Source organism: Argopecten irradians, chromosome 9 (assembly GCF_041381155.1).
Source record: "Argopecten irradians isolate NY chromosome 9, Ai_NY, whole genome shotgun sequence".
Taxonomy (NCBI): Eukaryota; Metazoa; Mollusca; class Bivalvia; order Pectinida; family Pectinidae; genus Argopecten; species Argopecten irradians.
In genome coordinates, this window is record NC_091142.1 from 30,960,494 (window position 1) to 30,987,368 (window position 26,875).

General features: G+C 35.1%; 2 protein-coding genes across 2 annotated transcripts in view; one reads left to right on the forward strand and one right to left on the reverse strand.

The window, feature by feature from the left end:
• Nucleotides 1-5,281: 5,281 nt before the first annotated feature.
• On the reverse strand, nt 5,282-15,953 carry LOC138332058 (uncharacterized). Its single transcript, XM_069280004.1, has 9 exons — nt 15,853-15,953; nt 14,433-14,571; nt 11,898-12,053; nt 11,530-11,740; nt 10,545-10,761; nt 9,733-9,808; nt 8,627-9,377; nt 7,889-7,968; nt 5,282-6,160 (listed from the first exon to the last, which is right to left on the reverse strand). The coding sequence occupies exons 1-9, from the start codon at nt 15,895-15,897 to the stop codon at nt 5,853-5,855; spliced, it is 1,983 nt and encodes a 660-aa protein (XP_069136105.1). The 5' UTR covers nt 15,898-15,953; the 3' UTR covers nt 5,282-5,852.
• Nucleotides 15,954-17,898: 1,945 nt separating this feature from the next.
• LOC138332059 (citron Rho-interacting kinase-like) overlaps nt 17,899-26,875 on the forward strand; it is a 58,828-nt gene continuing 49,851 nt past the window's right edge. Inside the window, 5 exon segments of the mRNA XM_069280005.1 lie at nt 17,899-17,948; nt 19,590-19,828; nt 22,580-22,757; nt 25,612-25,760; nt 26,210-26,305. Of these exon segments, the coding sequence (XP_069136106.1) occupies nt 19,632-19,828; nt 22,580-22,757; nt 25,612-25,760; nt 26,210-26,305 (620 nt within the window). The 5' untranslated portion in view covers nt 17,899-17,948; nt 19,590-19,631.

Below are 26,875 nucleotides of genomic sequence, written 5' to 3' on the forward strand. Positions count from 1 at the left end.
GAGGAATTTGAAAGTAAAAAAGTGTGAATTTTTGGCAGGAATTATAAAGGCCAGGGAATGTGTGGGTTTTATCCATGACGATAGGATGTAAAGGTTTATCTGACCATTCAATCAAAATAATGTTTGCAGCATTGGAAATGAAGGACAGCAACAGGAACCACCAGTTGATCAACAGCAAATAAATCATCCAATTTTCTGGAGGCAAAAAGGAAAGACGTTATTTAAACAAGCAGGATACAAGCAGTGAATCACTGGCGATTTGTCATCAGAACAGCGTTCTGCTTATGAACAGAAACACACTGTGGGATGGATCTAGCTGATGTGGAGTTGCAATCCAGGGATTGTATGTAGATGACACTTAACGACAACAGTAGCTATCATGTAAAATATCTGATATAGCATTGTCTATGTGTGCTATGTCTAAGATCTCAGTAGCAGTACGACCACTTCGTTCTGGAGCTAAGTAAATAGTGACTAAATACACAACGCTAGTGATTTCATGAACTCCATTGGCTCAAGATTACTTGAAACTAAACTACTGTGTTCAACCCAATAAGTGCCCTCCCCCTTTTTGAGGTACATATCATTAATTGCCTGGGCATAAGACCAAAACTACCAAATCTGTATAGGTTCGCAAAATTTTTGTCTTATTAAGCACCTTTTCATTTTCCCCCATTTTTTAAATGCCCTGAGCTCTTATTGGGTCGAATACAGTAATTGCTTCATTTATTCTGATTTTTTTTTTTAAACAAAACAAACATTTTTTGTACATGAATACTGCTTTATTGCCAGACACAGAATGGTGATGTATACTTGGTCTGGTAGACATTTCTCTCCAGACTTAAAGGTCTGTTACAATGTTTCCACACATACTGTTAAGTCTGTGGGCAAATTTTTTTTTTATAGTTTATTTAAGTCATCAGTGAAGCAACTTTAGATATGGTTATTTTTCCCGTATTCATTATAGGTAACTTTGATAAAAGTCCTTATAACATTAATAAACAATACAACAGGACTAGATATATAATACTATAAGACTCTTTCATATGTGGATATGAAGGATAGGGTTATTCTACCTGAGGGTCACAAAATGTAGTAAAACCCGAGGCTTGCCGAGGGTTTTGCAACTTTTTGTGATCCCGAGGGAAGAATATCCCTATCCTTCATATCCACTTATGAAAGAGTATTTTTCTTTCATACCTCGACGTTTTATTGCAATTTTACAACTACTATATCCCGCCATTTTGAAATAAATTCGAAGAAATCCACGGCTGAAAGTCAATTTTTTCATACATAATAAATTACGTGATATTTTCAACAAAAATTCTGTTGTTTGCATCTTTTATAGTAAAATCAGTCAAGTTTGTGAAAAAAAAATGTTAAAATTTTACCAAGGAAATCAAAATTTTGTTGGTGCTATGACGTCACGAGGCTTTATTGCATGGGTAGCCATGCAATATAGCCTCAGGCGGCATGAGTGTATTGCCCTAGACCAGCCAGTATTTCACCCGTAGGTATGAAAGAAACAAGGACATAGTCATTCAGATCCCCCGCCAATGGAGATATCAAAACTGAAGTAAGTTTGATTTTGGAGACTTACGTGTATAAAAAAAAACCAGTAAAAAGGGAAGTTGAGCTAAAGAAAGATGGAGTATAATTCAAGTAGAGCGTGGCTGCAATTGTTGAATCAGGTATACAGCCTTGACTTTTATATTAGACTATATACACAAAGATGGGTGGAGTTTTGCAAAGTAACATTTACCATTTACCATGATATTTTCAGCAATGTTTCCATGGTAACGGAAAAAGTGCAAAAAAAGAAAACCTAAAAATAGCAAAAGGTACTACTAGACCATAAAAAGAATGTGTCTATGAAGTTTCGTGGAAATATCTCTGCTGGTTTTAGAGTTGTGCTCCGGAAACATTTCTTACACAAAAATCTGCCATTTTCAGCAATGTTTCCATGGTTACAGAAAAAAGTACAAAAAGTGAAAACCTTAAAATAGCAAAAGGCACTACTAGACCATAAGACTAATGTGCCTATGGAGTTCCGTGCATATATCTCAACCGGTTTTCCAGTTATGCTGCGGAAACGAACCTGGTACAAAAATATGATATTTTCAGCAATGTTTCCATGTTTACGGAAAAAGTGCAAAAAATGAAAACCTTAAAATAGCAAAAGGCACTACTAGACCATAAGAACAATGTGTCTATGAAGTTTCATGGAAATATCTCTGCTGGTTTTAGAGTTTGTGCTCCGGAAACATTTCTTACACAAAAATCTGCCATTTTCAGCAATGTTTCCATGGTTACAGAAAAAAGTACAATAAGTGAAAACCTTAAAATAGCAAAAGGCACTACTAGACCATAAGAACAATGTGTCTATGGAGTTCCGTGCATATATCTCAACCGGTTTTCCAGTTATGCTGCGGAAACGAACCTGGTACAAAAATATGACATTTTCAGCAATGTTTCCATGTTTACGGAAAAAGTGCAAAAAATGAAAACATTAAAATAGCAAAAGGCACTACTAGACCATAAGAACAATGTGTCTATGAAGTGTTATGGAAATATCTCTGCTGGTTTTAGAGTTGTGCTCCGGAAACATTTCTTACACAAAAATCTGCCATTTTCAGCAATGTTTCCATGGTTACAGAAAAAAGTACAATAAGTGAAAACCTTAAAATAGCAAAAGGCACTACTAGACCATAAGACTAATGTGCCTATGGAGTTCCGTGCATGTATCTCAACTGGTTTTACAGTTATGCTGCGGAAACGAACCTGGTACAAAAATATGATATTTTCAGCAATGTTTCCATGTTTACGGAAAAAGTGCAAAAAATGAAAACATTAAAATAGCAAAAGGCACTACTAGACCATAAGAACAATGTGTCTATGAAGTGTTATGGAAATATCTCTGCTGGTTTTAGAGTTGTGCTCCGGAAACATTTCTTACACAAAAATCTGCCATTTTCAGCAATGTTTCCATGGTTACAGAAAAAAGTACAATAAGTGAAAACCTTAAAATAGCAAAAGGCACTACTAGACCATAAGAACAATGTGTCTATGGAGTTCCGTGCATATATCTCAACCGGTTTTCCAGTTATGCTGCGGAAACGAACCTGGTACAAAAATATGACATTTTCAGCAATGTTTCTATGGTTACAGAAAAAAGTGCAAAAAATGAAAACATTAAAATAGCAAAAGGCACTACTAGACCATAAGAACAATGTGTCTATGAAGTGTTATGGAAATATCTCTGCTGGTTTTAGAGTTGTGCTCCGGAAACATTTCTTACACAAAAATCTGCCATTTTCAGCAATGTTTCCATGGTTACAGAAAAAAGTACAATAAGTGAAAACCTTAAAATAGCAAAAGGCACTACTAGACCATAAGACTAATGTGCCTATGGAGTTCCGTGCATGTATCTCAACTGGTTTTACAGTTATGCTGCGGAAACGAACCTGGTACAAAAATATGATATTTTCAGCAATGTTTCCATGTTTACGGAAAAAGTGCAAAAAATGAAAACCTAAAAATAGCAAAAGGCACTACTAGACCATAAGAACAATGTGTCTATGAAGTTTCATGGAAATATCTCTGCTGGTTTTAGAGTTGTGCTCCGGAAACGATTCTTACACAAAAATCTGCCATTTTCAGCAATGTTTCCATGGTTACAGAAAAAAGTACAAAAAATGAAAACCTAAAAATAGCAAAAGGCACTACTAGACCATAAGACCAATGTGTGTATGAAGTTTCGTGGAAATATCTTTACAGGTTTTAGAGTTATGCTCCGGAAACCATTCGTACGGACGGACAGATGGACGGACGGACGGACGGAACCCATTTGTATATCCCCCGCCAACTTCGTTGGGCGGGGGATAATAAACACTCCATACCATCCGAGATATCATCAGAACAGGAGATAATAAAGTGGTGGCCTACACAGTATCTGGTCCGATTACAAAGTCGTGAATTCACACAGGATTGGAACAAAACTAAACATCCAAGTCCACAAAGCAATAATTCTCTCTTTTTTTAGTTTTCTTTTTCCAAACAAACATGACAAATGATGTTTTCTTCTCAAATTTTAAGTTAGTTTTGATATCAACTTCAGTATTAATCTAATCTTGTTTTTCTCACACAAACATAAAAATAGCATACATAAATATTTTGGCACAACCATGCTATGTTTATCGTATCACACCGTTTGGAAAATAGGCATTTATACTAAAACTAATTCTAAAATGATACATAGATGATAATCTTACATATTACAAAACTGTTCCTTTAAAATACAAACTACATGTACTTTGCCATATGATATAATTACTATATAGTTACTATGGAATAAATGAGATTCTTACATAAACAAGATAATCTGATAGTTTAAGTTGAAATAAAATTGATTACATTTTTTTCATTAAGGTCATAAGCAAAAACAAGGTCTTTCTAATATTTTGATAAAGCAATATGTTCAAACTGCAGAATTAAATTGTTACCAATTTTCTCTAGAAAATCACAAAAGTATCTATTGAGATATGTAAATTTTAGATTTCGGAAGGCATAATCTTGGAATGTTTGCAAATGGCAGGTTTTGTCATAATATAGCATACTAACATGAGATCTGTGGCCTTAAATGATCATCTGATTACCACTTTATACAGAAGGGGAAATATTATTTAGATTAGTTACAAATGGACTGAACATGCTCACTTTTCCTTTGATTAACTTTTAAGACATGGTATATTGTTACCTGACTCTCTATATAAATGTAAATAGAGTAATTTCGACTATTGCCCGGTAAATAGTTTGACTGTTTACCGGTGCGGAACATCATAATTAATTGTTGACGTCATAAACACTGGCACGCCAGATCAACATAAATACCAATATTCTTTCGGTGAAAGTCTTTCTCATCATAAGCTCAGTGATAAAATTAAGATAGCGGTTCAGGTTACATAACAGTTGTTTCATGCCTTTCCTCTCGGTGTTGGGACCAACCATATAAACTGTTTCCCTAAGCCTCCGGCCTCAGGAAACAATTCATCGGGTTGGTCCCAACACCGAGGGGAAAAGAGGGGACTGTTGACTGAAAAGGCATGAAACAACTGTATACTATGAATTCATCAATAGATAAATTGTTTACACAATATATTTTCTATGTTAATCCGGTGACAAGATTATTTTTTTATATTAAATACACTTCGCATCATTATAAAATGTATTAAAACAAAAAAATTTGCTTTCGTACAATTTCTTACAAAAATCTACCATGCAATTTTTATCAAAACCTTTTTATTTTAGACTGAAGTCACATAAGATGAAATGCATAGCACTAACAGTAGAAGGATTTACATTGATCAGGAGTTCAGTAGTAAGTCCTCAAATGTTATATACAGTCGAGATAAAAAATCTAAAAGTTAAAATAACAATTCATAAGTTAGAAACTTAACACTCCCATTTGTTCTAAAATCTAATAACAACTTCAGACAGCACCATCAGGAAACCATCACAGAAGCTAAGGGAATAAAATGCAAGTTAAAGGGACTTTCTGTATCTTTAGCAATGTATTTTTTTCCTGTGAAGAATTTTAAGTTAGGAATGATCATTGCAACTTGGATGTAAAAAAATTTATTTTAGAGCAGGTATAATATATGTATATCAGCCTACTAGGAAGACACAGTAAAAATATAGGTTTGGATGTTCCTAAACCAAACTACATGTCTAATCTGTTTTTTCACACAGGGCCTTCAATTATGCTCTAACACAGCTAATCCATAGGTGAATATCGAGGATCAGTTCCTCTCACCTCTGGGTGAACCACGTACACCATTACCACAGCTCCTGTATCATGTACCACATGTGGCTGCATGTCTCTCTACCACACACTGTCGGAAAAACTCGTTACACAACGGACACTCGACATACTGGTCTGAGAACTCGGACTCACCCAGACCTCTGTGGGCAGGTGTGTTGAAGTCTGGATACAGCCCACTCAGAGGACTTGTACTGTTACTAGCATTACCAAGGACATTTCCCATGCCCGGAAATGTTCCTTGATTACCCCATGTACTTTGGTAGTAGTCGGACGTGTCGCGGGATCCCTTGCCTGTACACACTAGGGTGTGGGACACCATCTGGTCACTAGGGAGAGATTCTGTAAAATGGAGGTGAAAATGAAGTTTAAGTTGTCATGATTCTAACATAGATTGTAGCCTCTTCAACCCTTGTAACCTTGCGTGAAGGTCAGCTGTAAGTTGTCAGATTCTAATTTAGATTGTAGCTTAATTAGACCCTTGTGACCTTGAGAGAAGGTCAGGGATAAATTGTCAGTTTCTAATATAGATTGTAGCTTATTAGACCCTTGTGACCTTGAGTGAAAGTCAGATGTAAGTTGTCAGATTCTAATATAGATTGTAGCCTATTAGACCCTTATGACCTTGAGTAAATTGTAATGATAAACTCAAAAACAGCCATCAATTCAGCCACTACAGCAATTGACATCTTGATGCGGTTGTTCAACATGATATTATGTTAATGTGTGAAGCATCAACACATCTGTGTTTCTCTTGTACTGGCTCAAATTTCTCATACCCACATAAGTATGTGTAGCATGCTTAAACCTGCTTTTTTTTTCCTTCTCCTTGACGGTCAATCAAGAGTTCCTAGTTAAAACATCTGATTATGACTATGCAAAATAAAGCATTATAATGGGTTAGAATAGTGCAGGCTCGCTAGTCTCCATTGATCAAGTTCCTTCATATCCAGTCACTTATTTTCAATCCATGTCCTAATTCATTGTAATCATGAGTCTCTATTCCAGACCATTCACCATATCGTCACTTACTTCATATCCAGTCACTTATTTTCAATACCAATGTCCTAATTCATTGTAATCATGAGTCTCTATTCCAGACCATTCACCATATCGTCACTTATTTTCAAAACCAATGTCCTATTCATTATAATCATGTGTCTCTATTTCAGACCATTCACCATATCAAGTCACTTATTTCCAAAACCAATGTCCTAATTCATTATAATCATGTGTCTCTATTCCAGACCATTCACCATATCAAGTCACTTATTTCCAAAACCAATGTCCTAATTCATTATAATCATGAGTCTCTATTCCAGACCATTCACCATATCAAGTCACTTATTTTCAAAACCAATGTCCTAATTCATTATAATCATGTGTCTCTATTCCAGACCATTCACCATATCAAGTCACTTATTTCCAAAACCAATGTCCTAATTCATTATAATCATGTATCTATTTCAGACCATTCACCATATCCAGTCACTTATTTTCAAAACCAATGTCCTATTCATTATAATCATGAGTCTCTATTCCAGACCATTCACCATATCAAGTCACTTATTTCCAAAACCAATGTCCTAATTCATTATAATCATGAGTCTCTATTCCAGACCATTCACCATATCAAGTCACTTATTTTCAAAACCAATGTCCTAATTCATTATAATCATGAGTTCCAGACCATTCACCATATCAAGTCACTTATTTCCAAAACCAATGTCCTAATTCATTGTAATCATGAGTCTCTATTCCAGACCATTCACCATATCAAGTCACTTATTTTCAAAACCAATGTCCTATTCATTATAATCATATTCATTATAATCATGTGTCTCTATTCCAGACCATTCACCATATCAAGTCACTTATTTTCAAAACCAATGTCCTAATTCATTATAATCATGTGTCTCTATTCCAGACCATTCACCATATCAAGTCACTTATTTTCAAAACCAATGTCCTAATTCATTACAATCATGTATATCTATTCCAGACCATTCACCATATCAAGTCACTTTTGTTAGAAAACAATTTTATGTTTATTTACTAACTATAACCTACCATTACATCCAGAACAGCGCTTGAACGATGTAGGAGTTACTTCCCTTGAGTTGATGCTTTTGCCTCTTCCTCGTCCGCGCCTTAAGATGAAACAAATAAAAAGTTGATAAGACAAGTATGTGGCTGAGCTCCTATAATCGGTCCCTGTAAAGCTAGGTAATGTGTGTTACATCATCAGTTTGAGTGGTGATAGGAGTATGTTGATTTCTCCTTTGACAAGAGTTATCTCCCTGTAAAGCTAGATAATGACAAGCGTTATCTCCCTGTAAAGTTAGATAATGACAAGAGTTATCTCCCTGTAAAGCCAGGTAATGAAAAGAGTTATCTCCCTGTAAAGCTAGGTAATGACACAAGTTATCTCCCTGTAAAGCTAGGTAATGACACAAGTTATCTCCCTGTAAAGCCAGGTAATGAAAAGAGTTATCTCCCTGTAAAGCTAGGTAATGACACAAGTTATCTCCCTGTAATGCTAGGTAATGTGTGCTACATGTACGTCATTAGTTTGTGTAAAACACTCTTAAACACATGATTTCACAAGCAAGCCTTACCCATCAAGAGGAGACAACCTTATACAAATTCATGCAAATGTATATACTGTTATATGCAATTTATGGTACAAAATTTAGTCTAATTGAAAAAAATAATTTGACAAGACACAAACAATTTCCCTCCAAAACATGTATGAAACAGAAAATCATGAAATTTTGTCCACACAGAATTAATTTTCTACCTTCTTACCCTGCTTTTGAACCCCTTATAGGTGAGCACATGTCATCATCTGTTCGGAGGATCTTGGCCCTCGGCCCTGCCCCACTTAGAGCCCTTTTCCTGCCCCTGGCCCCGGGGCTAGTAGAAGACGGAGGTGACTGTACAGGTGACTTTGTAGTGAGCCAAGTATTATCTGTAGATGGTGAGGAGAGATGAGAACTGTTCAAACCATTCTGTTTACTGGTCCCTTTAGGGGATATGTGAGTAAAACTTGGTCCATAATTGGAGACTAACTTCACTTTTAACTTATCCTCATCACAGTTTTGTCTCTCTGAATTTGAATCCATGCGGGATCGGAAAGTTTTTGGTGAGCTGAATCCATTTTTCTTAAATTCAGATGCAGCATTTTTCACTTCATTCTTTTTCTGTTCAGAGATACACGAGGTCTTCCCCGGTTTGGAAGGTGTGCATCTGGGAGAAATCTCCTCTACGCTATTTCTCAGTTCTGTAGAATTTGTACCTACATTAGAGCCCTGTACAGATTTGTCTGTTTGATTTGTTTTGGTATCTTTCAATATATTTCTCTTAGAGTGAACTGAGGTTTTGTCCTGACCGGAGTTAGCTTGTTTTGTTAACTCCTTTTTGTGGACAGGTGTTGGATTGTCTGTGTCCCCTCCACCAAACATCATACAGATGTACTCTCTGGCCATCCCAATAAACACCTTCTTTTCCTCAGCAGTTAGCTTTCTTTTCTTAGTCTTTTCAAATTTATGGCGAATATCTGAAAATGAGAGTACACTTTGTGAAACATGATGCACACTGACAATATGAAAACTATATACTGTACCATATTTACTTGAGTATTAGTCACAAGACAAAATCACAGATGAAATTTTATTTGATGGTTAGTCCAATTTTTTTTAATGTATAATGGGGGCTCATTGAGTCGAATATGATAGTTTATTTTGTGTACTTTAAGATACAGGTAAACTTAGTGGGACACAGTGAAAAAGATTGGGACCAACTTCAAATTGAACAGGGTGTTGAAGTCATACAAGCTGGAGATAGAGAGGTTCAACAGGAATTATTGGACTTTTCCTACCTCTGTTATCCTCATTCCTGATTAAAGTACCTACCGGCAATGGTGATCTTATCCAGATCCTTAGGATTAATTTTATAAGATGCTAAGAAATCTTCTACCTCTTCTTCAAACTGTAAGTAGAATGATTAACATCATTTGACAGTTATATAATTAGCTTGCATGCATTGACTGTCTGTATAGCTATACTAGGGATGAAACATTAGATTGGACTATTGATATATTGCGATTCAAATGCCGGTCAACTTGATCAATAGATGGCAAATTCAACAAGTCAATAACAATTGCCAAAAGTGTGTCAATCTATCGATAGTTTCAATGACTTGATATGTTTCTGTAGCCTGGAATGAAATGAAGTTAAAACTCACAGAGGTTTGATACGATAACTGACTAACAGTCACAATCAAATGTCACTTTTCAATCAATTTAATCAAAAACAAACCCTGATATTGTTCTCTATCACAATCGTCAGTGTGTTTGAATTGCTACTCACGATAGCCGGTAAAGGGAAGTAACTCTAAACCCAACACTACAATAGATATATGACATGGTTGGCAATTCATCGAATGGAATTTAATAGAATTCAGAACATAATACTCAATACTATTGCAATTGTAGTCAGCTACAGTCAATCTATTGCAATAGTGTTTTCCCCGATAGCAATAGCATTGTAATCATCATAACTACAGATGATATTAACTCCAAAGTGATACCAGGAAAAAGTCCTTTCTTCTAAAATGTTCTTTATGATGCATAAATACAGAAAATAGCATACATATCTACCTCTGCAGCACTCACATATTTTCAATTTCAAACATAATCCTTGGACGTTTGAACCTCTGACCATACCTTAGGGCCATATTTGGCGACTAGACTGTCAGAGTAGAGAGTCTGTCTGTTTGATGGAGAAACGCCCTGTGCTGTTGGACACATGTTTTTTGTAGCGGTGTCTTTGGCAGCGATCACAAGTTTTGCGGTACGAGACAGTGATTGAGTTTTCTCCGTCCCGTCCTCTGACGATCCTGCTATCTTCAATAGTCGTGTCACCAACTCATTCTGATTCTCACTGGAAAACAAAAACATTCCAGAGTAAAATCAAACATGACATGTACAGCACTATGTAAAACATTATAACTTAAAGATTTCAACAAGTTTTCTACGACAGAAACTGTCTGTTTCATGCACTTAAAATTTGCAGAATTTCTTACTCCACCGGTTCATCATGTTAAGTCACTGACAGTGCCTTTCCTTAAAGATCCTCCACTGCTGAAAAATGACAATTTAGTATTTTCCTTTCGCTACAAAAGTTACGTACTTTACACCATTACCACCATTGAAAAGTTGGAGTTTCTAATTATTTTTTCAAGACAAAAATATCAAAAATAATTAATCCCACGCTGAAAAAATTCTGTGTCACTATGTCCTATATGAAATGAAGTATTTATTGTGCATACACCAAAAGCAAAATTAATTATTTCATACTATTTTTTCGTATTTAATAATTAGATATATATATACACGATTAAACACACACTATTAAACACCAATTATTGTTAAATTGATGAATATCGTTTTTGCTTGGTCGGCGGTGGAGCATCTTTAAACCTGATACACAAATAAATCTCATATATAAAGCACCAAGAGATATAAGATACATTGTTATTTGGTTCTCTGTTTATATTAACCATTCTGTCATTGCAGAGCCTTTAAGGTCGGCATGTGTTCTTTCTACTAACATACTGGCATTATACTTATAGTACATGTCTTTACATTGCTAGTTACAATATAACACTTTATTTAAGGTATATCTATGTTCTAATAGCAAGCCACTGACGGGGGAGATTTCTTTCCAAAGAAATGTTTCTGTATAGATTTAGCAGATTTGTGAGCTGACGAGTCCTTCTCTTGTTTGTCAGCTGTTGATGTGGTATTGGTCTTCACTCTGACGAAGGACACCCCAAACTGGACGTCCTTCCTCCAGGGCTGGCGACATATGATACGTACACGGTCCCACGTCTCTTTAGCCGTCGCCTCATTCAAATGATCTATTGAAAACAAACAACACAATTCATTGGCTAATCTCTATTCACTGGATAAGAATTTAACTGGAAATGTCGGTTTTATTTTTCCTCAAGGATGGCAGGGGTCTTACTTATGGTATAAGACAGTATGTATCATTTACTTTCGACTTGCAACACCTACCTTTACCAAACATCCTGGTCCTCACCGTGTTGTTATTTTCGCGACAGTCGGCTGGACTCATGATACTGGCGGTGTGAAGAAGGGTTTGATATTCATGTCCAATTGGCCAATCAGAACGACCCACCTGTATCTCTAACATTGCACACCAGATCAGGCCTGTCAACACCAACAAATAGTTTTACTGACTTGGTGATGGACGGTCACGGTTCATAGTTTTACTGACTAGGTGCTGGATGGCCATGGTTCATAGTTTTACTGACTAAGTGATGGACGGTCAAGGTTCATAGCTTTACTGACTAGGTGATGGACGGTCATGGTTCATAGTTTTACTGACTAAGTGATGGACGGTCAAGGTTCATAGCTTTACTGACTAGGTGATGGACGGTCAAGGTTCACAGTTTTACTGACTAGGTGATGGACAGGTCAAGGTTCATAGTTTTACTGACTAGGTGATGGACGGTCAAGGTTCATAGTTTTACTGACTAGGTGATGGACAGGTCACGGTTCATAGTTTTACTGACTAGGTGCTGGATGGCCATGGTTCATAGTTTTACTGACTAAGTGATGGACGGTCAAGGTTCATAGCTTTACTGACTAGGTGATGGACGGTCAAGGTTCACAGTTTTACTGACTAGGTGATGGACAGGTCAAGGTTCATAGTTTTACTGACTAGGTGATGGACAGGTCAAGGTTCATAGTTTTACTGACTAGGTGATGGACGGTCAAGGTTCATAGTTTTACTGACTAGTTGATGGACGGTCAAGGTTCATAGTTTTACTGACTAGGTAATGGACGGTCAAGGGTCATACTCAATAGGGGTTACTTGTAGAGGTCCTAAACGACCGTAACCCCTCAAAATCATGGATGGCAGGGTTCAACCTTGACCTTAGGCACAGTAAGAGAAAAAATCTCCCTCGCCTTGTTTCAATGAGATTTTTCAGATGTGGATGGGATATTTTTTCTCACTCCTTTATTTTTTTTTTTTTTCAAGAGATCTTCAATATTAATTGTTATGTCCTTTTATTAAAGATTGATTATGACAAGCGTGTCATAGTTTTGTCAATAAAATAAATAACAAGGTAAATGCAAATTGTTTGTTTTTGTCTGCAGTTTGTATGTATACTGTATATTCTGCAAATATTGTTCATGAAAGACAGTTTAGCTGGTTTCCTGCTGAATTTCTGGTCTTATCAATTATTAGTTAACCCACAGTCTATATGCATCTGTATCATGTACCACATATAATCTCTATCTAAGCTGATGTTATCTTTAAAAAGTATTTTTAATTAGCTCAGGTCAAATGCATATAGTAATTACAATATTATTATGTACGCAGGTAAGTCATTGTCAGTCAGGTGAATGGCAAGAAAATCTCACTAGAAAACGATCCTGATTAAACAATTTCTGAAAAAATGTGTTTCAAGTGCATTATCATTTGACCAATGGTGGTGGATTTTGGATAAAACTAGCCACAGTCGTTGTAAAAGAAACGCCTGCATGATGCATAGATCTCATTTAACGTGACAGATTGCCATTTTTCATCCGTCGGTTTTCTTTCAACATGCCGGTCATTGACGGTAAACTTCAATATCTTTCAAGTATATTATTTTGTTTGAACATTTATATTATCGACTACAATTTAATCTTTCAAAAAGTGCTTCTGAAAATCAATTTATTTAAAACTGTTCATTCATGGATTAATTTCAACTTGCCTGGAAGTTAATTTCGTCGTCTGTCAACACGGCAGCCGGCCGCGTGGTTGTCTGCCTCACGTTCTGGACATACAATTATTTATAGGAATATTTTATGTAATGATGTCATCTATTAGTTCCCAATCTAAAGTATCTGACCCCTCAAAATTACTTTCGACATCTGACACATCGTTAGCAAAGAACTGTTGTGCATGTTCTTCATCACTTCGATAGTCACATGTACTGTAGCAGTATAGGGTTAATAAAGCGTTTGAATTAATTGGGAGAATGCAGAGGCAAGCGCCGCGGAGACACTAATTGGGCCTCACTATCATTAGGATCTGTAAAACAGGATTAGATTATATTTCGGGAACTGCGATCGGTAAATATTATGTTATTTTTGACTGCGCGATTTTTTCTCGCATTATCGCGCCCAAAAGTGAACCCTGGGATGGTCCTGGTAAAGAGACTCGAGGCAGACATGATACAAGGTACATATAAAACAGAGACAGACAAATTATTGTCTTTGATGTAATTGGTCAGTTGTAATGTAGGCACTATAACTTTGGTCAAATCAAAAAGTGTAGGTCAGTATCAATGACTCAAGTATGAAGCTTCACTGAAAAATGAAGTCAATTGAAGTACAAACTACATGTAACACATATCCCTACATTGAGTCAAGTTAATTATATTTAGAGTTGGTACATGTTTGCACATACAAACAGAATTCTTTTCCACTGACTATAAAACAAAAGTGTACTATATCAAACTTATAATAAAGTATCTTACCTATATATCTATACAATGTATCTGACATCTTTGGTCCAGCTGAAACTCTACCTACCTATATCTATATATTGTATCTGACAGCTTTGCTCCAGCTGAAACACTGCCTCAATCTGACCAGACTTGTCCTTGGGGTTTGAAAGCCATTTCTTGAATCCTTTGTTGTCGGTGAGGTTTTGTACCGGGTAACTGTTGTCCTGTATAAAAAGTAAAAAAAATTACTTATGACAATGTTATAGAATTATTTACCTACCAATATTAAGTTTTTAAAGGACCTAGAATTGAGCCCCAGTTTGGATGCTACATTTTCACCTAGCCCGAGATACTCTGGCCCTGACACCGGACTTAGATATTATGACAGATAGATGTATGGTTTAGGGCCAGAGCGCAGTAGTACTCTAAAACATTGATTAAGCCGACACTGTTTGGTATTGGGCCAGGTCATCTCCGATTCAGACTGACCACCGAGAAGCACCACTAACCTTAGTCTATTTAACAAATGAATATTATATCTACCCAAATATTGCAATCCATCGAGATTAAAGGTGATTTTCATACTACTAGAAAATGGCGACGACGACGAGGGAAATTTAAAGTTGCGGAAAAGAAACTTCTGTGTTGATACAATAGAATGTGCATGTGTGATGAAATGGATGGCCATGAGTAGATAAATTATTCATTTGTTGAAAAGACCAAGGTAAATGGCAATTCTCGGTGGTAATATTTTTAAGTAGTCTGAATTGGAGATGACCTGGCCCGATACCAAACGGTGTCGGCTTATTCCATGTTTTCGAGTACTGCTGCGCTCTGGCCCTAAACCAGACATCTATCTGTCATATTGTCTAAGTCTGGTGTCAGGGCCAGAGTATCTCGGGCTAATTTTCACCTATCCTGTTACACCTTCACTAAGACTTATAAACCAATAACTAAATGGTTCTATGTCAATGCTAAACTTGTTTGCACTGATATCTGCTGTTGCTTACCATCAGTGGTGAAAAGTGTAACAGGTAGTATTTTTACGGTAAGTTAATAACTTTGCAAATCTACAAAATTATCAATCTCTTTTAAGGCCATATTATGTTTTCTTCTGATATTATTGTTTTTACGAAACTTTTTAATCTTTTCTTCTTTTGAAAGGTAGTGAGCATCTAAAATTAAAAGGAAGTAAAATTAATTCCAAGGATTTATTAGTATATGCGTCCTTGATTAATTCCAATTAATGTGTCTTAATTACAGACCAAGGTCAGATAGACCAGGTATGTCGAATGTTAGAGTCTGGCTCACTGATATGTCGTTGCATAAATCTATACATCGGAAAAGTGTGCTAAAACGACAGATCGATCACGGATTGACCATTGGTCATTTACATCAATGGTTACTCTGTCAACACGCAATCCTCTTCATCGATTCGTTTATCAATTCAATCAATCATTATATATGTTTACTGGTATAACGTTTACCATAACTCCATTCTTTACCTGGGATGTGAAAGACACGACATATTTCAGTGAGACCGGGGCCATAATTCCATCATAATTCGCGCGGGAAGTACCAAACGTAAACTTCCTGTTTACAAATTGCCTCCCTTGTCTGTTAGGTGTCCGTCAATAAAAATCCAATGAAAAAATGCCCTAGTAAAATCACTTCATATTTATATCAGAAACATACATGTTTATCATATAACTATCATTTGCTGTATGTAAGATTAACACTCTTGATCATTAAAAGGCTTTTAAGAGCAATATATGTTATCCAAATGTGTTTGATGAAGTTCGAAAGCCGATTGGGGCGAAATTTTGCGTTATGATGCACGAAATTTTGTTGACATTATTTCATAAGTAATCGCTTTATATTTAATACACTACGAAATATACCTATCTTGTAAGACTTTATTTTGAACTAGGTGTATCCCAAGCTAAAATATTACGTTTTTTTATCAATACTAGACAAAAAAGTTATTAAAGCAAATCAACTCTAAAGCGGTTTCTAAAGCTATTGAAATTAACAAAATTGAAACAGTTTTCTGATTTAAACGATGTTTCAACATTCATTTTGAGTGAATTTCAATGGGAATAGATCTAGATGACTTCTTGCCAGTCCATATAAAATGTAGCTTCCGGAATCAAGCAATATAATATTATATTAAATAACGCGAAACAAAATCTACCAAAATCAGCCTAATAGATTTTCACAATCGGCTTTCGTATTGACTGTAACGTGTTTCTATATTCTAATTCTTCATTATTTTATTCTGTGAAAACAATCAGTATCGTTATAGATACCGTTTCATACCTTACCTCATTCCATCAGAGATTCAAATCTCTGTCTGATTTCTTGTTCTTCTGTATAGAGTTATCCTCCAAATTCACATAGATATTTTTAAGGTTTTATGTGCCATAACTGACTGAGCGAAAACAAAATAACATGTTATTTTTTCTTCAGTAATTTATTGAAAACCATTTAGGTTTGATGAATAAAGCTGTGGAAGTAGAAATTAATCAAATGGACAAACAAACACGTATGATGCCTTATAGACATGAGTACGACGCAGAGTTTTATTGCACTTCTTTTATGAATATATTTAGATGGAAACAAACATGTAGAAATCGCTTTACAATTCCTTGTAATAAGACTATAAAAATGTGAAATGAAATTGCAGACCACAACTTGGCCTCATGGCCTGACCGTATATATACATGTGACTCATTTTACTTCACTGTACATGTACAATTGTTTTGGGCAGCTCTGATTTGTACTTGTAGTTATCAAAATGTTGGTTCCTTTCGTTGGTGAATAACATATTTTTAAAGCTCTTCTTGATTCGTGAGTATGAAACTTACGGCACATATAACTTCAAAATAATAATAATAATATAATGTTCGCTGCACTAACATTCTTATCCATTATTTTCATGTTTTATTCCATAGCTGGATATATTTTCATGAAATTAAGTTCAAGTTAAAATTTTATATGGAATCAGAATAACATCTAGACAAGGATTTATAAGTGCGTCCTTGCATCTAGGAAAGCACTGATTGCAGAAGTGAAGAAAAAAATGTTCATGAGGAAACTGCCTTTAAAACTTGATATTACTACAGTACCTAAATATTTGTACAATATATTTAAATAACTCTGAAAAGGCCATTGTATACATATAGCGAGTATCTTAATCATATATAACAGTTTATTTGTTAGAGTTGTATTGTCATCATTCAAATGTTTATCTGAAGAGGGCCATGTTGTAAACTAGAGGAAAATCTAAATATGTCTTAATAATTTTTTTTATTTAATTTCGTGTCAGTTGTACCAGTGAATGTAAATATATTACATTATAGGCTCTGTATCTATGGTTGGGATAAAAAAAATATTGAAATCTAAGAAAATCAATTCCTAAATATTTCAAACTGGTTCTTCATATATGACACTATATCTTTTTATATAATGCTGAGATTGTACGTCGGGCGTTTTAAGTGGGGTCATTTTTCACCTGGTACCGATATAACCGTATCCGCTAGATGGCGCTAGCAATTAATTGACGACTTCACTTACAAAATGGCGCTTGATTTGAAGAAAGGTTTGAATTGAAATATAATTTGCACGTAACAATATATTTTGCTGCGAATTTATCAGTAATATGCTATTTGATTTAGCATTTTACGACACTTGTTAGAAATCGAGCCTGTATTTTTGACCGAAATGCTTTATTTGAGGGCAAGACAGGTGCGCTATTGGACTCGACCCGATTCTGTATGATGGTCACTTGTTTACAATTTTACTACGGGCGTAGATCTAGGTTATAGAAGTATAAGCAAGTTTCCTGTTGATCTTTAGGTTATACATATTCTAGTTCTAGAAATGTGTTTTATTGTCGCACCATCTTGTTGAATAGACACTAGTGCTAAATTCCAAGAGCTAGAATTCTAGGATGTTTTCGAAAGATTAATAGGCCTAGTGACTAAAAAATGTGTACCATTTCGGCTGTCAGATGATGTTTTTCAAGGGATGTTTTGTAATTACACTTTAATAATTACTTCATGATTGACTGATGAGTGCGATGTTGTGTTGATGTATTGCAATATATTGACCCACATGCACATAGCACTTGGATCAAAACTTTTCCATGACCAAAACTTTGTTTTTTCACTATGAATATACAAAGACTTTTGTATATTTTCATGATTCATTCAAGCAGCAACAGTCATACTATAGTATTGTACTAAAGGCTGATAAACAAAATCAATAATAGCAAAAACATGACATTATGATATCATGTCATCTAAAATAAATAAAATGAATTAAAAATGGAACAACTATCACAATTTTGAATTATGACTGATTGTAATGAATAGGAATATGTGAATGACTAGAACATAATCGTATGGTGTCGTTCTCGCCGATTTTTTTTTTTGAACCAATTCAATGCTGTCAACCGTGTTTCGTTTTGCCCTGTTGCTTTGAATCCTTTTTAGCGCCGTGTTTGTATGTGGATGGCAATGGCACTCCGGCTTACAAACACTCAAGTGATACAGACTTCAGTCAGTCAAAATTTCCGAGAAACGTGAAAGTGAAAGCAAGCAAAACGGAAAAGATAATAACCAAAAACACTGCATGATGCACAGTAAATAGCTTTAAATACAAGTGCTGTATGTATTGCCGAAAAACCTGTACATCACATTCGTATTACGATATTAGATCTAGTAGGCTGTAGCTGACCGAATTTAGCCAATCTGTGGTGACCAGTAGCTATAGCTTATTTGGTAGAGCATAGATCAGAAAGTGTTCAAAAAGTCCTGGTTTGTATCGGATTAGAGATGACAATTAACTCAGTCTTTTGTAGCCTTGATTTGTTGATTTTTTTATTTTTTTTTTTAACTCAAAAAGAGTCCCTAGGAGGAAGTGCAAATTAATTATATATAACCAATCTCTCAACCACCTTGTATTATTAGTTACCCTTGCTTTACAAACACAAATTCAGGTGTTAGTCTATGTATTGAACTCTCCTAATCAAAATACTCTTAAAAAAGATTTTTTGATTGGGGAAAATTTAGATTAAAAGATATACAGACGACTTAATGAAATACCTGGTGAGCTTATGTTCTTTAATTATATAATTGACTTAATATGGTTCATTTGGAAATATACATGTATGTGGAATTGCCATTCAGAAACCTTTAAGTGTCATAATTAAAACTTGCCACATTTTTCTTTTTTGAAGGAATAACAAGATTTTGGATATGGTAAGACCTGAGATGTTAAGATGGAGATGAGTCTGGATTCAATCTGCCACCGTATCCGTGTCTTGGATGACCTGATTCAGGGGAATGTTGAGACCTCGGAGATCCACACCTCACTGGTCACCAAGGAGGGACTTTTAGATGCCCTTGTCACACTGTATGAAGAATGTGGACACGAATTTGTCAAGCAAAATAAACATGTGGCAGCCTTTGTAAAGAAGTGTAAGTTTGAAGGAAATCTAGATAAATGTATATTACAATAATTTTAATTTCATATGTTACACTCATTTCTATTGGTTAAATAGATGTGCATAGTCAATTTGTTTTATTGTAAAAGTAAGTGAAATCATTGAAATTTATTTAGAGGCTTCGCATCTATAGAGAATGTCCTTCACTTTTTTTTGTCTATGACTTCATAATCCCAAACGATATTGAGAATAATGCTTAAATAACCTTTTGTTACTCTTTCATCAATAACCCTTGTGTTACCCTTTCATCAGTAACCTTGTGTTACTCTTTTATCAATAACCTTGTGTTACCCTTTCATCAATAACCTTGTGTTACCCTTTTCCTCAGTAACCTTGTATTACCCTTTCCTCAGTAACCTTGTGTTAACCTTTCATCAGTAACCTTGTGTTACCCTTTCATCAGTAACCATGTGTTACCCTTTCATCAGTAACCTTGTGTTATCCTTTCATCAGTAACCTTGTGTTTAACCCTTTCATCAGTCACCTTGTGTTACCCCTTCATCAATAACCTTGTGTTACCCTTTCATCAATAACCTTGTGTTACCCCTTTCATCAGTAACCTTGTGTTACCCTTTCATCAATAACCTTGTGTTACCCTTTCATCAATAACCTTGTGTTACCCTTTCATCAGTAACCTGTGTATTACCCTTTCCTCAGTAACCTTGTGTTTACCCTTTCATCAGTAACCTTGTGTTTACCCTTTCATCAGTAACCTTGTGTTACCCTTTCATCAGTAACCATTGTGTTACCCTTTCATCAGTAACCTTGTGTTACCCTTTCATCAGTAACCTTGTGTTACCCCTTTCATCAGTAACCTTGTGTTACCCCTTCATCAATAACCTTGTGTTACCCTTTCATCAATAACCTTGTGTTACCCTTTTCATCAGTAACCTTGTGTTACCCTTTCATCAGTAACCTTGTGTTACCCTTTCATCAATAACCTTGTGTTACCCTTTTCATCAGTAACCTTGTGTGTTACCCTTTCATCAGTAACCTTGTGTTACCCTTTCATCATAACCTTGTGTTACCCTTTCATCAGTAACCTTGTGTTACCCTTTCATCAATAACCTTGTGTTACCCTTTCATCAATAACCTTGTGTTACCCTTTCATCAATAACCTTGTGTTACCCTTTCATCAGTAACCTTGTGTTACCCTTTCATCAGTAACCTTGTGTTACCCTTTCATCAATAACCTTGTGTTACCCTTTCATCAATAACCTTGTGTTACCCTTTCATCAATAACCTTGTGTTACCCCTTCATCAATAACCTTGTGTTAACCTTTCATCAGTAACCTTGTGTTACCCTTTCATCAGTAACCTTGTGTTACCCTTTCATCAATAACCTTGTGTTACCCTTTCATCAATAACCTTGTGTTACCCTTTCATCAATAACCTTGTGTTACCCTTTTCATCAATAACAATAACATTTGTGTTACCCATTCATCAATAACCTTGGTGTTACCCTTTCATCAGTAAATTGTGTTAACAGTAACCTTGTGTTTACCCCTTTCTTACCCTTTCATCAATAACCTTGTGTTACCCTTTCATCATTAACCTTGTGTTACCCTTAGTGTTTACCCCTTATCAATAACCTTGTGTTACCTTGTGTTACCCTTTCATCCAGTAAACCTTGTGTTACGTCCTTTCATCAATAACCTTGTGTGTTACATAACCCTTTCATCAGTAACCTTGTGTTAGCCCTTTCATCAGTAACCATGTGTTAAACCCTTTTGTCAATCCAGTAACCTTGTTGTTCACCCCTTTCATACCATAACCTTGTGTTACCCTTTCTCATCATCAGTAACCTTGTGTTTAAAAGCCCCTTTCAATGTTAAACCTTGTGTATAACCGTACCATCAATAACCTTGTGTTTACCCAACCTTCATCAGTAACCTTGGGTGTTACCCTTTCATCAATAAACCTTGTGTTAACCTTAACCTGTTGTGTTACCCTTTATCAATAACCTTGTGTTACCCTTTTTCAGTTAACCTTGAGTGTTTACCCTTTTTTCAGTAACCTTGTGTTACCCTGTAATCACATGGTGTTCGAATAACAGTAAACCTTGTGTTACCCTTTCATCAGTAACCTTGTGTTACCCTTTCATTGTGTTTATTATAACCTTGTGTTACCCTTTCATCAATAACCTTGTGTTACCCTTTCATCAATAACCTTGTGTTACCCTTTCATCAATAACCTTGTGTTACCCTTTCATCAATAACCTTGTGTTACCCTTTCATCAATAACCTTGTGTTACCCTTTCATCAGTAACCTTGTGTTACCCTTTCATCAGTAACCTTGTGTTACCCTTTCATCAATAACCTTGTGTTACCCTTTCATCAGTAACCTTGTGTTACCCTTTCATCAATAACCTTGTGTTACCCTTTCATCAATAACCTTGTGTTACCCTTTCATCAATAACCTTGTGTTACCCCTTCATCAATAACCTTGTGTTACCCTTTCATCAATAACCTTGTGTTACCCCTTCATCAATAACCTTGTGTTAACCTTTCATCAGTAACCTTGTGTTACCCTTTCATCAGTAACCTTGTGTTACCCTTTCATCAGTAACCTTGTGTTACCCTTTCATCAATAACCTTGTGTTACCCTTTCATCAATAACCTTGTGTTACCCTGTTCATCAGTAACCTTGTTTACTTTCTCATTACCTTTGGTTACCTGTTACATGTGGACATGATATTACATTGTAGGATGATTCTGTTGTAGATGTGTAAAAACGTTATGTGAAATTAAAAAATTACGTAATCAAGGCCACTGACTTGAAGTGAAGGATGCCATTGGACGTGGACACTTCGGAGAAGTGTTGGTTGTTAGAGAGAAGAGTACAGATACTGTATATGCCATGAAAATCCTGCGCAAGAATGAAACCTTGGCACAGCAAGAGGTAATTAATTAGATTATCAAAACAGTATGTAAGTCACTTTCTTATTTAATAAGTCTGTTGACTCTCTTATCTAATTTTTGATGTATTTGTTATAGATTTCGTTCTATGAAGAAAAAAAGGGACATCATGGCCAAAGTCTGATGACTTTTTATCTAAATTTTGATGTATTTGTTATAGATTTCGTTCTATGAAGAAAAAAGGGACATCATGGCCAAAGATCTGATGACTTTTTATCTAAATTTTGATGTATTTGTTATAGATTTCGTTCTATGAAGAAAAAAGGGACATCATGGCCAAAGTCTGATGACTTTTTATCTAAATTTTGATGTATTTGTTATAGATTTCGTTCTATGAAGAAAAAAGGGACATCATGGCCAAAGTCTGATGACTTTTTATCTAAATTTTGATGTATTTGTTATAGATTTCGTTCTATGAAGAAAAAAGGGACATCATGGCCAAAGTTCTGATGACTTTTTATCTAAATTTTGATGTATTTATTATAGATTTCGTTCTATGAAGAAGAGAGGGATATCATGGCCAAAGTCTGATGACTTTTTTATCTAAATTTTGGTGTATTTATTATAGATTTCGTTCTATGAAGAAGAGAGGGATATCATGGCCAAAGTCTGATGATTTTTTATCTACATTTTGGTGTATTTATTATAGATTTCATTCTATGAAGAAGAGAGGGATATCATGGCCAAAGTCTGATGACTTTTTATCTACATTTTGATGTATTTGTTATAGATTTCATTCTATGAAGAAAAAAGGGACATCATGGCCAAAGTCTGATGACTTTTTATCTACATTTTGATGTATTTGTTATAGATTTCGTTCTATGAAGAAAAAAGGGACATCATGGCCAAAGTCTGATGACTTTTTATCTAAATTTTGATGTATTTGTTATAGATTTCGTTCTATGAAGAAAAAAGGGACATCATGGCCAAAGTCTGATGACTTTTTATCTAAATTTTGATGTATTTATTATAGATTTCGTTCTATGAAGAAGAGAGGGATATCATGGCCAAAGTCTGATGACTTTTTTATCTAAATTTTGGTGTATTTATTATAGATTTCGTTCTATGAAGAAGAGAGGGATATCATGGCCAAAGTCTGATGACTTTTTATCTAAATTTTGGTGTATTTATTATAGATTTCATTCTATGAAGAAGAGAGGGATATCATGGCCAAAGTCTGATGACTTTTTATCTAAATTTTGATGTATTTGTTATAGATTTCGTTCTATGAAGAAAAAAGGGACATCATGGCCAAAGTCTGATGACTTTTTATCTAAATTTTGATGTATTTGTTATAGATTTCGTTCTATGAAGAAAAAAGGGACATCATGGCCAAAGTCTGATGACTTTTTATCTAAATTTTGATGTATTTGTTATAGATTTCGTTCTATGAAGAAAAAAGGGACATCATGGCCAAAGTCTGATGACTTTTTATCTACATTTTGGTGTATTTATTATAGATTTCATTCTATGAAGAAGAGAGGGATATCATGGCCAAAGTCTGATGACTTTTTATCTACATTTTGGTGTATTTATTATAGATTTCATTCTATGAAGAAGAGAGGGATATCATGGCCAAAGTCTGATGACTTTTTATCTACATTTTGGTGTATTTATTATAGATTTCATTCTATGAAGAAGAAAGGGATATCATGGCCAAAGTCTGATGACTTTTTATCTACATTTTGGTGTATTTATTATAGATTTCATTCTATGAAGAAGAGAGGGATATCATGGCCAAAGTCTGATGACTTTTTATCTAATTTTTGATGTATTTGTTATAGATTTCATTCTATGAAGAAAAAAGGGACATCATGGCCAAAGTCTGATGACTTTTTATCTAAATTTTGGTGTATTTATTATAGATTTCATTCTATGAAGAAAAAAGGGACATCATGGCCAAAGTCTGATGACTTTTTATCTACATTTTGGTGTATTTATTATAGATTTCATTCTATGAAGAAGAGAGGGATATCATGGCCAAAGTCTGATGACTTTTTATCTACATTTTGGTGTATTTATTATAGATTTCATTCTATGAAGAAGAGAGGGATATCATGGCCAAAGTCTGATGACTTTTTATCTACATTTTGGTGTATTTATTATAGATTTCGTTCTATGAAGAAGAGAGGGATATCATGGCCAAAGTCTGATGACTTTTTATCTACATTTTGGTGTATTTATTATAGATTTCATTCTATGAAGAAGAGAGGGATATCATGGCCAAAGTCTGATGACTTTTTATCTAGATTTTGGTGTATTTATTATAGATTTCATTCTATGAAGAAGAGAGGGATATCATGGCCAAAGTCTGATGACTTTTTATCTACATTTTGGTGTATTTATTATAGATTTCATTCTATGAAGAAGAGAGGGATATCATGGCCAAAGTCTGATGACTTTTTATCTACATTTTGATGTATTTATTATAGATTTCATTCTATGAAGAAGAGAGGGATATCATGGCCAAAGTCTGATGACTTTTTATCTACATTTTGGTGTATTTATTATAGATTTCATTCTATGAAGAAGAGAGGGATATCATGGCCAAAGTCTGATGACTTTTTATCTACATTTTGGTGTATTTATTATAGATTTCATTCTATGAAGAAGAGAGGGATATCATGGCCAAAGTCTGATGACTTTTTATCTACATTTTGGTGTATTTATTATGGATTTCATTCTATGAAGAAGAGAGGGATATCATGGCCAAAGTCTGATGACTTTTTATCTACATTTTGGTGTATTTATTATGGATTTCATTCTATGAAGAAGAGAGGGATATCATGGCCAAAGTCTGATGACTTTTTATCTACATTTTGATGTATTTATTATAGATTTCTTTCTATGAAGAAGAGAGGGACATCATGGCCAAAGCGACCAGTCCTTGGATTACTCGTCTACACTATGCCTTCCAGGACGCGCTAAACCTCCATCTTGTGATGGACTTCCATGCTGGAGGGGATCTGCTCACTCTGTTGTCCAGGTATACATTCAGATCTGAACAAAAAGGCTGTAAACAGACTCTAAGGTTTGGTCAGATAAAATGTTTGCTGTGATTTCAGCTGCTTGAGCACGAAGAACCATTTTGTAAGAAAGGATGATATTGGTTGTCTCTCTGTTAATTAAGTACAATCACTTTAAAAAAATAACATTGATTTGTGATCTATGGTGTAAAAATGTACAATGAGTCTACTAAACACTTTGAATTAGCATTAAAATCATTGAATTGGTCTTTCAACATTGTGTTGTTACCAACCATAGCAAAAGGCAATGAAAATGTTTTAATGAAGGCATGGATGCAATAATGTATTTAAAAGTATCAGCATCCTGACATGAGGGCTGTGTGCCACATGTTATACATGGATACATGAGTGTGATACAATGCAATAAAAAACTTTATAGACTGACTATTAATGAGTTTGACTGTTTTAGACACGATGATATATTTGAGGAATCGATGGCCAGATTCTACTTAGCGGAGATGACATTGTCCATAGATGCTTTGCATAACATGGGATATGTCCATAGGTAAGTACCATTAGTAACCCAGATTGATGTACTGGTAAACAAGGGTGACATATTGGTAACCAAGGGAGATATATATACTATAACCAAGGGTGACATATTGGTAACCAAGGGAGATATATACTATAACCAGTGGTGACATATTGGTAACCAAGGGAGATATATACTATAACCAAGGGTGACATATTGGTAACCAAGGGAGATATATACTATAACCAAGGGTGACATATTGGTAACCAAGGGAGATATATACTTTAACCAAGGGTGACATATTGGTAACCAAGGGAGATATATACTTTAACCAAGGGTGACATTGGTAACCAAGGGAGATATATATACTATAACCAAGGGTGACATATTGGTAACCAAGGGAGATATATACTATAACCAAGGGTGACATATTGGTAACCAAGGGAGATATATACTTTAACCAAGGGTGACATATTGGTAACCAAGGGAGATATATACTTTAACCAAGGGTGACATATTGGTAACCAAGGGAGATATATACTTTAACCAAGGGTGACATATTGGTAACCAAGGGAGATATATACTTTAACCAAGGGTGACATT

Excerpts from the sequence above, each read along its gene's own strand:
- LOC138332058 (XM_069280004.1), bottom strand. The coding sequence starts at position 15,897 with ATGGCCCCGGTCTCACTGAAATATGTCGTGTCTTTCACATCCCAG. Across the intron at positions 10,762-11,529 it reads TTTGGAAAGAAATCTCCCCC|TGAGAATCAGAATGAGTTGG; the intron begins GTCAGTGGCTTG and ends TTTGTTTTCCAG. Across the intron at positions 7,969-8,626 it reads ATAAGGGGTTCAAAAGCAGG|GCGCGGACGAGGAAGAGGCA; the intron begins GTAAGAAGGTAG and ends TTTCATCTTAAG.